Source organism: Panthera tigris, chromosome C2 (assembly GCF_018350195.1).
Source record: "Panthera tigris isolate Pti1 chromosome C2, P.tigris_Pti1_mat1.1, whole genome shotgun sequence".
Classification (NCBI taxonomy): Eukaryota; Metazoa; Chordata; class Mammalia; order Carnivora; family Felidae; genus Panthera; species Panthera tigris.
Genome location: NC_056668.1, coordinates 105,231,482 through 105,245,567, shown reverse-complemented (window position 1 = coordinate 105,245,567; position 14,086 = coordinate 105,231,482). Strand labels below are relative to the sequence as shown.

Below are 14,086 nucleotides of genomic sequence, written 5' to 3'. Positions count from 1 at the left end.
GAATTAAGCAATATTAAGAGTTCATTTAATTCAGTTTAGCACAAATTTTGCTTATGGATACAAATCTCTATAAACACACACTGAACACATTTTATATAGAAAAGTAGATATCAAAAAAAGAATACTTGCTTGAAATGATAAAAAAAAAAATTAAAGTTTGTTCTAAACTGGTATTATTTTCCCTGCAATTTGCTTTCATTGAACTATATTATATTTTTTATATACTAAGTAGAAGGAATTTAGCAACAGAAAATAGTTGGCTTTGCTATGTTCAAAGTAATGAGAAATACAGCTTTAAAGGTAAGACCATCAATTTTTGTTTTGCTAAATACTTACTGATCCAATTACAGTATATACCAATTGATTGTTCTTTTACATTTTAGGGCTGAAACCCTGAGAAACTTGTGGAGTAAACTGTTTAGCGCTGAGCAGAGTTCAGTATGCCTGTGTTCCCAGAATTAACAAAATAAACCAAACCAATCGAAAAACAAAAACCCCAGCATCTTTTAATTGTTAAGTATTATAATTGCAGGCTTTCTAAAAAATATTAGAATACTTTATACCTTTCCTATTTTGCCAGAATAATGATTTACACTATTTAATAGAGTCATTTTGTTTAGAATTTGGCATAAGCAGACCTTTTTTCTTTTCAGAAATTATTGAGCTCTGTTGGTGCCACAGCTGAACCTTCTTCAGTTCCAGAGGCTTCTTCTGGTGTCTGTAGCTCTTGACAGTGGTACTTCACTTTAAGTGGTTTGCCAGGGTACCAGACCAAGTGAATACGACAAGGAATGATCTCCTGGAAAATAAGAGTTCTAAAGTACTATGATCTGCAAAAATTTCTGGCAAAAGCATTTCTGTATCAGAGGAGTGCTGACAATACTGACTCCGTCTTTGACCCTCCGTCTTGCTCATGTCTGTGCACTGACCTCCCTCAGGAACATGTTCCAGGCCCCTTGGAGGTAATATGCCCTGCCCCAAGTGCAGGAAGGCTTGTCTTATCTCCCCTAATGTTTTGGTAACTAGCAGAGCTTGCCTAGTGCCCATGCCCCCAACCCTGATGGTACCACGAGGTCTGTGAAAATATTAGACCGCTGACCTCACCACAGTGACCTCTGCACATCCCCTTGCTCTATAAAATCTGTGCACTAACAGTTCAGACTTTGCAGAGAACAGCTGCGCAGCGCCTCGGTCATCACCTGCCGATCCTCCCGTCAGTAAGTCACCCTGACTAAAACTCCGTGTAAACTGGGTGCAGCTGCCTGCTGTTTTTTGGTCTCCAAGTGCCTTCTCAGTTTGTATGATACTTTACTGTTTCCCTCCTCTACCTTCTAACCTACATACAATTCTGTGTTTTACCTGTGTTGAGAATTCATGGAGTAGAACGGTATAATCAAAATCAATTGCATCGTCATTTGTTTTCTAGAGAAAGAAAAAGAGAATTAGTGTAATAAACGGGATAGATTTATATTAGTTCAGAGTTTGGAGGGCTTCTATCATTATAAATTCTTGTTTGGACGAGTGCCTTGAATCTCCTGCTGCCTCTTCAATCCTAGCCTCAGCTCCTTTAGTAGTAGCCTGCAGGCAAATATGAAAGCCAGGGTTCCTTACTGTTTTGTCACCAAGTTAGATGCAAATCTAGTTGACTATCTTACTATCACTTGTTCTAATATGTATGGCTAAGTCCTGTGGGAGTAGGGAGAATCTTTGGACAGCCTTTGGAGTCTAAATGCTGTAGATGCACCTGCATTTGTAGGTCAACACCAATATGCCAGACACCTGGACAAGGGGCAGGGCAGGTGGCATTCTAAAATGCCACCATGGACCAAGTTCTGTGCTAAAAACTTTACACATTCGTCATGTAATTCTCTGTCTTGTAAGAATATGTACTGCGAGCCTGGCTTTACAGGGGAAGTAACTTGAGGTTACAGCTGGTAAGTGAAAAATGGGGATTTGAACCCTGATTTATAATTTTCCTTTTAATTTAAATTCAGGTTAGTTAACATATAGTGTAATAATGGTTTCAGGAGTAGAGTTGAGTGACTCATCACATACATAAAACACCCAGTGCTCATCCCAACAGGTCCCCTTCTGAATGCCCATCACCCATTCATCCCACCCCACCCCCTTTTCCCCTCCAGCAACCCACATTCCTTAAGCACTGCTTCTAAAACCTGTATGCTGGATATTTATAGGTAGGCAGGCAGACTATTTACCAGGTATTTGTATAGTTTAAAAATTGGTTTTACTTATAAACTTGAAGTATTTTCTCAAGCCAATACCTTTTTATTCTGTTTTGGAAAATAGTAATCCTGAAGAAAATTCTAGCGGTGTCTAGAGTTTAGGCAAATCCTGAAACGATGAGTTTCCAACTTAATTTTATAAACTCTATTGCTAAATACACAGTGTTACATATTTTTTAATATAAAAGCTTGGATTATTATAATGCTTTTAAACCCTGTACCATTTAATTAAGACCTTCCTCAATAACATTATTAAACCTTTACAGTTTTGGTTTTATAGATTCTGCCTCCTCCAGGAGGAAGCACTCTTACCTCAAGCCCAAAAGCAGGGCTTATTAAAAAAACCAGAGAACGGGACACTGCACATCCCAGCCTGGCAAAGTATTCCCGGATTGGGCTGCCCCCACCAAGTCAAGCTCTGCCGAGTAGTTATTTTTAATGTTATTCAGATATAATCTCCTTGGCTTCTATTCAAATTATCACAAATGCCAAAGCCTTATAATCCAAATTGATGATTTCCTGTCACATTTTCCAGTAATTCAGCACTTTCTTCTTCCTAGAGGCCGACTGGAAGTGTTTTGTTTGTTCCCTCTTCCTTACTCGTGATCTCCACCACAACCAGTGTGGTTTTAGTTGAGTCAGTAGGCTTATATTATTAGTATATGCTATCCAAAGTAGACTTCTTAGTCGAATAAATAAGGTAGATAACAAGGTTTCTATAATGCACCCTTGGCTAGAGGGGGCCTCTAGGTAGGGGAAGGCCTTGGGCTGACTGCTAGTGCGCGGAATAGTTTGGGGTGCTGATAGTGATTGGACGGTGGATAGTGTATGGACAGATAAGAGTTAGAACAATGCCCACTTTTCCTTTTCTCAATTCATACTTAAAGGTTAAGCGTGTAGGGAAAGTCCTCATCTGTTTTGTTTTGTTTTCCTAGCCACCAAATACCTCCCTTGCCCTTGGCACGGTCCTTATGGCATTAGGAATAACACCGGCTCTTCATTTCCAAAGTAGTAACTGTGCCAGTCAGATGGGTCTTACTTCGTATCTGTATTTTAGTCATTACCCCCTCTTCTTTCAGGCCTTGTTCATTTGGAACTGTGAGTTTGTAAGCCTGCACTTCCTTACACTGTTGCATTAAAAGGAGACTTTAACCCTGAGTGTAAAGGTAATAATTCCCACCCTTTAAAAAGCTTTTGAAAAACTATAATCTCTATACTTTGCTAAGCCACAGGGCACCTGCAGTCACTTCCTGCCTCTGTGTTGTCTTGGCTTTATCAGCCCCACCACCTTCCTGTAGCTTGTCTGCTAGAACAGTATATAGATCTGATCTCAGTGACTTTTTAAACACTGTTTCTTGTTTTGCTTGTTGCTGCATTGCTTCTTTTGTGCATTGCTTCTTTTCCTGAGAGATCATGAGAATCCTTAGTGGCTACCAAATAGCAAAATCCAAACATCTATGTGGATACGTGCATACTTTTCTTTAGGGAAACTGACAAAACAGGAAAGAGTATCCAGTGGAAAAAAGAAAGTGTCTTCAGCACATGGTGCTGGGAGAACTGGACAGCAACATGAAGAATGAAACTAGACCACTTTCTTACACCATACCAACCTCAAAATGGATGAAAGACCTATGAGACAGGAAACCATCAAAACTCTAGAGGAGAAAGCAGGCAACAACCTCTTTGACCTCACCCATAGCAATTTCTTCCTCAACACACCTCCAAAGGCAAGGGAATTAAAAGCAAAAATGAACTATTGGGACCTCATCAGGATAAAGGGCTTCTGCACAGCAAAGGAAACAATCAATAAAACTAAAAGATAACCGACGGAATGCGAAAAGATATTTGCAAATGACATATCTAAATGTGTATCAACTTTGAAATCAAATTTACCAAGTGATTCAGTGATTTCGATTTTTGTTAATTTCAAAGACTTCAGTAAATTTGTTAATCCTCACTTAATAGGTCCTAAGAGTTGAAGTCATCTGCCTTGGGTGGCACAGCAAGCCAGTAACATTACTCAATTATTAGTTGTCTAAAACCAAAATCCCACAGGGTAAAAAATAAATAAATAAATAAATAAATTTCCTAAGTGATGGTTCTCCCTCTGCATTTAAAAAAATTTTTTTTTAATGTTTTTATTTTTGAAGGAGAGACAGAGCATGAGCAGCGGAGGAGCAGAGAGAGAGGGAGACACAGAATCTGAAACAGGCTCCAGGCTCTAAACTGTCAGCACAGAGCCCGACGTGGGGCTCGAACTCACAAACTGTGAGATCGTGACCTGAGCTGAAGACAGACGCCCAACCGACTGAGCCACCCAGGCGCCCCCTGCATTTTTGTTTTCTTAACTCTACAATTACGTCGGTCCCAATTTGGGTGAGTGATATTAATGGACACATGATAGACATCAAAGGCCAGCTACAAGACAGAAATGGAGCTGCTGTATCTGGCCATACTGTGTCCCGGTGGTTGTTAGTTTGGTAGTGTGTTATGTACAATGGCAAATGAAAAGAAAGCACTGACATTAAAAGATCCTAACGAGCAGGGAAGATGCCAGAGTGGGAGGACCCTAAGCTCCCTAATGTCATGGACACACCCAAGCAACAACCACATGTGTTACAGCTCACTCTGAAAACAACCTGAAGCCTGCAGAATAGAGCTTCCACAGCTGGTTGTAGAGAGGAGGCCACAACAAAAAGGCCAGCAGAGGGGCGCCTGGGAGGCTCAGTCGGTTAAGCATCTGATTTTGGCTCAGGTCATGAACTCACAGTTCGTGATTTCGAGCCCCACGTGGAGCTTGCTGCTGTCAGTGCAGAGCCTGGAGCCTGCTTCGGATTCTGTGTTTCCCTCTCTCTTGACCCCTCCCCTGCTTGTGCTTTCTCAAAGATGAATAAATAAACATTTATTAAAAAATGTTTAAAAATAAACAAAAAAAAAAAGACGAGCAGAGGTGGAGACACAGTTGGGAAGCAGACCTGACATGACTAAGCACAAATGACAGGGATATCACAAGCACAGAAGAGTGAAAGGATCAGACCCCACACCAGGCACCCCTGGCCCTGGGCATCCACCCTGGAAAGAGTCTCCATAACATTTACCTATGAAATAAGTGGGGCTTAACTCTGGGAAAGATGGAGGGGCCACAGGAAATAAAGTTTCTGCCCTTCAAGAGCCAAGATGCTAAATAATAAGGCCAAGACATAGCACAAAAGGAGCACTTTGCAAAGCACCTGGCATATATGTGAAGGGAATTTAGTGACTGATTTTAGGACATGGGCCAAAGGGAAAGGGATCTACAGAAGATTTCTCCAGGAACAAAAGTGGTGGGTGTCATTTTCTTGTCCTCCTCAGCCTAGACAATCAGATGCTTGTGGGAGCCAGTTCTGATCCTTTCCATCTACTTCGCCAGGACCATGTGCCCAACCTGGAGTTCCTTTGTAGACCCACCCAGCAGGCAATGCTGGTGAGGACCAGTGCCCCCTCAAAGTGATTCCTACCCTGGGGAGGGGAGGCAGAGATAACCCTACAAACCAGCATACCCACACTTCCTGGGGCTGGGCCTCTCATCTGTGCAGGGAGAAAGCCCCCTCGCACTTTGAGTGCCTATAGCTTGTGCAATGGCTAATTGCATACAGCCATGCTGAGGGCCAGCCCTGCCCACTAGTGATCCCACAGCCACTATAGACAGGACTCTCAACAGCGTGAAGAACAAACCTTGCCCAGTGTGCCCGCAATAGGCAAAACAGGTCACTGCACCAGCTGGGCTGAGGGCCAGCCCGGATCACTGGCATGCCTACAGCAATCACATCTTGGCAAAAAACAGGTGTGCACACAGCCCACACAGGAGGACATCCCTGGAGCATGTGATTCTGAAGATGGGTTGGGGGGATTGTGCTACAGGATATCACAGGACTGCTTCTATACAAGGCCACTACGTTCAAGCCCCAAAAGACTTAGACAAAATGAGGAGATAGAGGAATATATCCTAACTATAAGACAAAAATCACAGAAACTTAAGTGACCATCAACTTAATACAGCTATATATAATGTATGTATAATATATATATTATACATATATATGTATGTGTTTATATATATATATATATAAATATATATATATATAATATACATTAATACCACGGTAACCACAAATCAGAAACTTGTAATAGATACACAGAATGAAAGAGAAAGCAATTCAAGCATAATACTAAAGAAAACCATTAAACCACAGGGGAAGAGAGCAAGAGCAGGAACATAGAGAACTACAAAAATGACCAGAAAACAATAAACAAAATAGCAATAAGTACATGTCTATCAATAATTACTTTAAATATAAATGTTCTAAAGGCTCCAGTCAAAAGATAGAGAGTGACTAAGTGGATAAAAAAGCAAGACCCATCTATACTCCACGTACAAGAGACTCACTTCAGACCTAAACACACAAGCAGACTGAAAGTGAAGAGATGAAAAATAATATTAAATGCAAATGGAAGCAACAAAAAAACCAGGGTAGCAATACTTAGACAAAATAGACTTTAAAACGAAGACTGTAGCAAGAGACAAAGAAGGACATTACATAATCAATTCCACAAGAGCATATAACATTAGTAAACATCTATGCAACGAATATAGGAGCATGTAAATACATGAAGCAAATATTAGCAGACATAAAGGGAAAACACAATAATAGTAGGGAACTTTCACACCCCACTTACGTCACTAAATGTATCATCCAGACAGAAATCAATAAGGAAACAGGTTTTGATCAACATATTAGACCAGATGGATTTAAATTGTTGAGATTTGTTTTGTGGCCTAAAATGTGGTCTATACTAGAAAACGATTTGTGTACATCCAAATTATGTTTTTGGATGTAATATTCTGTGTACACAGAACAAAGCTCAAAGTCATTAGAAGGAAATAAAGACTAGACGGAAATAAGAAAAAAAAAAAATAGAAAAGATCAATGAGGCCAAGACCTGGTTCTTTGGAAAGATAAACAAAATTCATAAACCTTTAGCCAAGCTCATTAACAAGTAGAGAAGACTCAAATAAATTAGAAATGAAAGAATAAGTGACACCACATAAATACAAAAGTTTATAAAAAAAATACTAAGAAAAATTAAATGCCAACAAATTGAACAACCTAAAAAAATGTGTAAATTCCTAGAAAAATACAATCTTCCAAAACTGAATCAGGAAGAAATAGAAGTCAGAACAGACTGATAACTAGTAACAAAATTGAATCAGTTAAAAAAAAAAAAAAAAATCACCCCACAAGCAAAAGTCCAGGACCAGAAGCCTTCATAGGTGAATTCTACCAAACACTTGAAGAAGAATTAATACGAATTCTCCTCAAACTATTATAAAAAATAGAAGGGGAGGGACAACTGGCAAGTTAATCTGAGTCTAGAATTATCCTGATGCCAAAACCAGACACTACAAGAAAAGAAAACTATAGGTCAATATTCCTGATGAATATAGATAGAAAAATAACAAAATATCAGCAAACTGAATTCAACAATACATTACAAGGATCATTCAGGGGGAGGGGCCAAGATGAAGGAACAGCATGGAAGTTTTTTTTTATGTCTGTTGTCCCTGAAATGCAGCCCGATCAACACTAACCATCTTGCACACCTAGAAAACTGATTTGAGGATTAACACAACAATCTGCCCAACCTGAACCACAGAACTTGGCAGGTACACAGCATGGAGAGGTGAACTAGGGGAGAGAGAAGCCACGGAGGGCAGGGAGCTGTTTTTGCTTGTGGAGAGAGGACGGAGATGGGGAGAGTATGGGAAAAGCTCTGCCCACACACACCCAAAAGCAGCTGGACAGAAAGTGGAAAAGTGGAAATAGCTGCAGGGACTGAACAAAAAAAAGAAAGGAGAGGGTCTAAATTCCATTAAGACTCTACAAACAGGGGGAGCACAGAGTCTGAAACTCCACAGCTTGATACCCGGTGGTGCTCTGCTCCTGGGGATTCGCCCTTCCCACCAGAGAGTGAGGTCCAAGGGGTCTTCGGGCCACACAGGGGAGAGGCAGTTCCCCTGCTGGGAGGACATTTGGTAAAGGCTGTGTGGCTACCCCAGAGGCAAAGGTCCCAGCGGACCCCAGAGAACCACCATATTCATTGGTGCTAGAAGAAGGATGTTAACGGGAAAGCCTGGTGCCAGACATGTGTTGTGATTTTCCATAAACCCTGAAACGCTGCTGCTACAAGACCACACTAACTTTTTCTGGGGCAGACTGGCACCCAGCCGCAGTCTCTGGGCATTGGCAGCAGTGCAGTCTCGTCAGTGTTCCTGGGGGTGGGCCAGCACCTGGCCATTGCTCAGTGAGACCGTCCCCCAAAGGTCTGAGTGGGTCAAAGCCGCAGTCCCTTGGAAGTGAGGGTTTGGGAAACAGCCCATTTGAGATAAAACTCAGGAGAGAGGTGCTGTGTGGCAGGCTGACTGCTTGGTCACAGACAGTATAGAAGTGGGGAGTGGACGGAAGCTGGAGACAAAGGAGGGATGCCCGATTGCCAGTTGTGGAGAGCACAGAGTTCCAATACTAGAGGCTGGGTAGCTGGGTGACGCCATTTTCACTCCTCCCGCACATGCGCATACACGCCTACACTGCCGCAGCAATCCACCCCAGTAAGCTGAGCAGTGCCATCTAGTGGATAATGGAGTCATTACACTAAACCCCAACTTGGCCAACAGCACTCTTGACAAACACAAGTCTCTCTGCCTGCTTAGTTTATGGGCTATAAAGTGCTTCATAGCTTGACTTCTACGGGAAACCTGCTGTAATTTCAATTGTATTTCATTGTTTGCTGGTCCTTTTATTCAACATTTTTTCTTATTCTTGAATACAGAAAGAAAAAAATATATATTTTTATTTTCCATTTTTATTAAAAAGATTTTTCTTTAATTTTTTTCTACTATATGTTTTACTTTTGTAAATTTTTAAATTCTACTTTGCTTTCATCATTTCATTTTATTATATTTTATTGTAGTCATTTTTAAAATTTTTCAAATGTTTTCCTTTTTTCTTTTCTTTTCTCATCTTTCCCTTTATCTCTAATCTATCAAGCTTCTTTCAACAACCAGACCAAAACACACCTAGGATCTAGCATCCTTCATTTGATTTCTTTCTGTTGTTTTTAATTTTTAATTTTTTTTACTTTATTAATTCCTTTTCTTCCTCCAAAATGATGAAACAAAGGAATTCATCCATAAGAAAGAACAGGAAGAAATGACACCCAGGGACTTAACACAGATACAAGCAAGATGTCTGAACCAGAATGTAGACTCATGATAAAAAGAATACTAGCTGGGGTTGAAAATAGATTAGAATCCATTTTTGTGGAGATAAAAGACATAAAAGCTAGTCAGGATGAAATAAAAAATGCTATAACTGAGCCGCAATCTCTAATGGATGCCACAGCGGCAAGGATGGATGAGGCAGAGCAGTGTATCAGCAATACAGAGGACAAACTTATGGAGAATAATGAAGCAGAAAGAAAGAAGGAGACTAAGGCAAAAGAGCATGAAATAAAAATTAGAGAACTCAGTGACTCATTAAAAAGGAATAACATCAGAATCATAGGGGTCCCAGAAGATGAAGAGAGAGAAAAAGGGGTAGAAAATATTTATGTGAGCAAATCATAGCAGAAAATGTTCCTAACCTGGGGAGACACAGACATCAAAATCCAGAAAGCACAGAGGAATCCCATTAGATTTAACAAAAATCAACCATCAACAAGGCATATCATAGTCAAATTCACAAAATACTCAGGCAAGGAAAGAATCATGAAAGCAGCAAGGGAAAAACAGTCCTTAACCTACAAGGGAAGACAGATCAGGTTCGCAGCAGACTTATCCACAGAAACTTGGCAGGCCAGAAAGGAGTGACAGGATATATTCAATATGCTGAATTGGAAAAATATGCTGCCAAGAATTCTTATCCAGCAAGGCTGTCAGTCAAAACAGAAGGAGAGATAAAGAGCTTCCCAGACAAACAAAAATTAAAGGAGTTTGTGACCACTAAACCAGCACTGCAAGAAATTTTAAGGGGGACTCTCTGAGAGGAGAAAAGATGGAAAAAAAAAAAAAAAAGACCAAAAGCAACAAAGACTGGAAAGGACCAGAGGATACACCATAAACTCCAACTCTACAAGCAACATAATGGCAATAAATTCATATCTTTCAGTACTTACTCTAAACATCAATGGACTAAATGCTCCAATCAAAAGACATAGGGTAACAGAATGGATAAGAAAACAAGACCCACCTATATGCTGTTTACAAGAGACCTACTTTAGACCTGAAGATACCTTCAGATTGAAAGTAAGGGGATGGAGAACCATCTATCATGCTAATGGTCGCCAAAAGAAAGCTGGAGTAGCCATCCTTAATATCAGATGATCCAGATTTTAATATAAAGACACTAACAAGGGATAAAGAATGTCATTATATCATAATTAAGGGGTCTATTCACCAAAAAGACCTAACAGTTGGAAACATGTATGCTCCAAACATGGAGGCACCCAAATATATAAATCAATTAATCACAAACATAAAGAAACTCATTGATAATAATACCATAATAGTAAGGGACTTCAACACCCCACTTACAGCAATGGACAGATCATCTAAACAGAAAATCAGCAAGGAAACAATGGATTTGAATGACATACTGGACCAGATGGACTTAACAGATACATTCAAAACATTTCATCCTAAAGCATCGGAATACACATTTTTCTCCAGTGCACATGGAACGTTCTCCAGAATAGATCACATACTGGGACACAAATCAGCCTTCAACAAGTACAAAAAGATCAAGATTATATATACCATGCATATTTTCAGACCACAACGCTATGAAACTTGAAATCAACCACAAGAAAAAATTTGGAAAGATAAATACTTCGAGACTAAAGAACATCCTACTAAAGAATGAATGGGCTAACCAAGAAATTAAAGAGGAAATTAAAAAGTACATGGAAGCCAATGAAAATGATAACACCACAGCCCAAAACCTCTGGCACGCAGCAAAGGCAGTCATAAGAGAAGTATATAGCAATCCAGGCCTTCCTAAAGAAGGAAGGTCTCAGATACACAACCGAACCTTACACCTCAAAGAGCTGGAAAAAGAATAGCAAATAAAACCCCAAACCAGCAGAAGACAGGAAATAATAAAGATTAGAGCAGAAATCACTGCTATTGAAACCAAAAAAAACAAAAAACAAAAAACAGTAGAACACATCAGTGAAACTAGGAGCTGGTTCTTTGAAAGAATTAACAAAATTGGTAAACCCCTAGCCAGTTTGATCAAAAAGAAAAAGAAAAGGACCCAAACAAATAAAATCAAGAATGAAAGAGTAGAGATCACAACCAACACCGCAGAAATACAAACAATAATAAGAATATTGTGAGCAATTACAGGCCAATAAAATGGGCAATCTGGAAGAAATGGACAAATTCCTAGAAACATATACACTACCAAAACTGAAATAGGAAGAAACAGAAAATTTGAACAGACACATAACCAGTAAAGAAATTGAATTAGTAATCAAAAATCTCCCAAAAAACGAGTCCAGGGCTGGATGGCTTTACAGCATAATTCTATCAAACATTTAAAGAAGAGTTAATACCTATTCTCTTGAAGCTGTTCCAAAATATAGACATGGAAGGAAAACTTCCAAACTCTTTCTATGAAGCCAGCATTACCTTGATTCCGAAACCAAAGACCTCACTAGAAAGGAGAACTATAGACCAATTTCCCTGATCCACATGGATGCAAAAAATCCTCAACAAGATACTAGTCAACCAATCCAACAATACATTAAAAGAATTGTTTACCATGACCAAGTGGGATTTATACCTGGGATGCAGGGATGGTTCAATTTCCTCAAAACAATCAATGTGATACATCACATCAATAAAAGAAAGGACAAGAACCACATGATCCTCTCAATAGATGCAGAGAAAGCATTTGACAAAATACAGCATCTTTTCTTGATAAAAACCCTCAAGAAAGTAGGGATAGAAGGGTCATACCTTGAGATCATTCAAGCCACATATGAAAGATCCACTGCTAATATCATCCTCAGTGGGGAAAAACTGAGAGCTTTCCCCCTAAGGTCAGGAGCACAACAGGGGTGTCCACTCTTACAACTGTTATTCAACATAGTGTTGGAAGTCCTAGCCTCAGCAATCAGACAACACAAAGGAATAAAAGGCATCCAAATCAGCCTGAAGGAGGTCAAACTTTCACTCTTTGCAAATGACATGATACTCTACATGGAAAATCCAAAAGATTCCTCCAAAAACTGTTAGAACTGATCCATGAATTCAGTAAAGTTGCAAGATATAAAATCAATGCACAGAAATCTGTTGCATTTCTATACACTAATAATGAAGCAACAGAAAGAGAAATCAAGGAATCGATTCCATTTACAACTGCACCAAAAACCATAAAATACCTAGGAATAAATCTACCCAGAGAGGTGAAAAATCTGTATACTGAAAACTATAGAAAGCTTATGAAAGAAACTGAAGAAAACACAAAAAAATGGAAAAATATTCCATGTTCCTGGATTGGAAGAACAAACACTGTTAAAATGTAGATACTACCCAAAGTAATCTACATATTCAATGCAATCCCTATCAAAATAACACCAGCATTCTTCACAGAGCTAGAACAAACAATCCTAAATTAAAAAAATTAATGTTTTTATTTATTTTTGAAGGAGAAAGAGAGACAGAGCATGAGTGGGGTAGGAGCAGAGAGAGAAAGAGGGAGACACAGAATTCAAAGCAGGCTCCAGGTTCTAAGCTGTCAGCACAGAGCCCGATGCAGGGCTTGAACTCATGAACTGTGAGATCATGACCTGAGCCAAAGTCGGACACTTAACCAACTGAGCCACCAGGTGCCCCAATCCTAAAATTTGTGTGGAACCAGAAAAGACCACGAATAGCCAAAGCAATCTTGAAAAAGAAAACCAAACCTGGAGGCATCACACTCCCAGACTTGAAGACATATTACAAAGCTGTAATCATGAAGACATAAGATACTGGCACAAAAACAGACACTCAGATCAATGGAACAGAATAGAGAACCCAGAAATGGACCCACAAACATATGGCTAACTAATCTTTGACAAAGCAGTAAACAATATCCAATGGAATAAAGACAGTCTCTTCAGCAAGTGATGCTGGGAAAACTGGACCACTTTCTTAACACCATACACAAAAATAAACTCAAAATGGATGAAAGACCTAAATGTAAGACAGGAAGCCATGAAAATCCTCTAGGAGAAATCAGGCAAAAACCTTTGACCTCAGCCACAGCAACTTCTTAATCAACATGTCTCCAGAGGCAAGGGAAACAAAAGTAAAAATTAACTATTGAGATCTCATCAAAATAAAAAGCTTCTGCCCAGAGAGGGAAACAATCAGCAAAACTAAAAGTTAGCAACTGACAGAATGGGAGAAGACATTTGCAAACAAAGGGTTAGTATCCAAAATCTATAAAGAACTTGACAAACTCAACACACAAAAAACCAAATTATCCAGTGAAGAAAAGTGCAAAAGATGTGAGCAGACAATTCTCCAAAGAAGACATCCAGATGGCCAACAGACACATGAAAAAAATCCTCAACATTAATCATCATCAGGGAAATACAAATCAAAACGACAATGAGATACCACCTCACACCAGGCAGAATGGCAACATTAACTCAGGAAACAACAGATGTTGGTGAGGATGCAGAGAGAGAGGATCTCTTTTGCGCTGCTGGTGGGAATGCAAATTGGTGCAGCCACTCTGGAAAGCAGTATGGAG

At 39.6% G+C, this 14,086-nt stretch overlaps 1 protein-coding gene across 1 annotated transcript in view; it reads right to left on the bottom strand.

Annotated features, from left to right (window-relative positions):
• The window catches only part of RARRES1 (retinoic acid receptor responder 1), a 69,233-nt gene continuing 55,147 nt past the window's right edge, over positions 1 to 14,086 (bottom strand). The window contains exons 6-7 of the mRNA XM_042998353.1: positions 1,360 to 1,422; positions 1 to 799 (exon numbers count right to left, since the gene is read on the bottom strand). Coding sequence (XP_042854287.1) covers positions 650 to 799; positions 1,360 to 1,422 — 213 coding nt within the window. The 3' untranslated portion in view covers positions 1 to 649. The remainder of the gene's footprint in view (positions 800 to 1,359; positions 1,423 to 14,086) is intronic.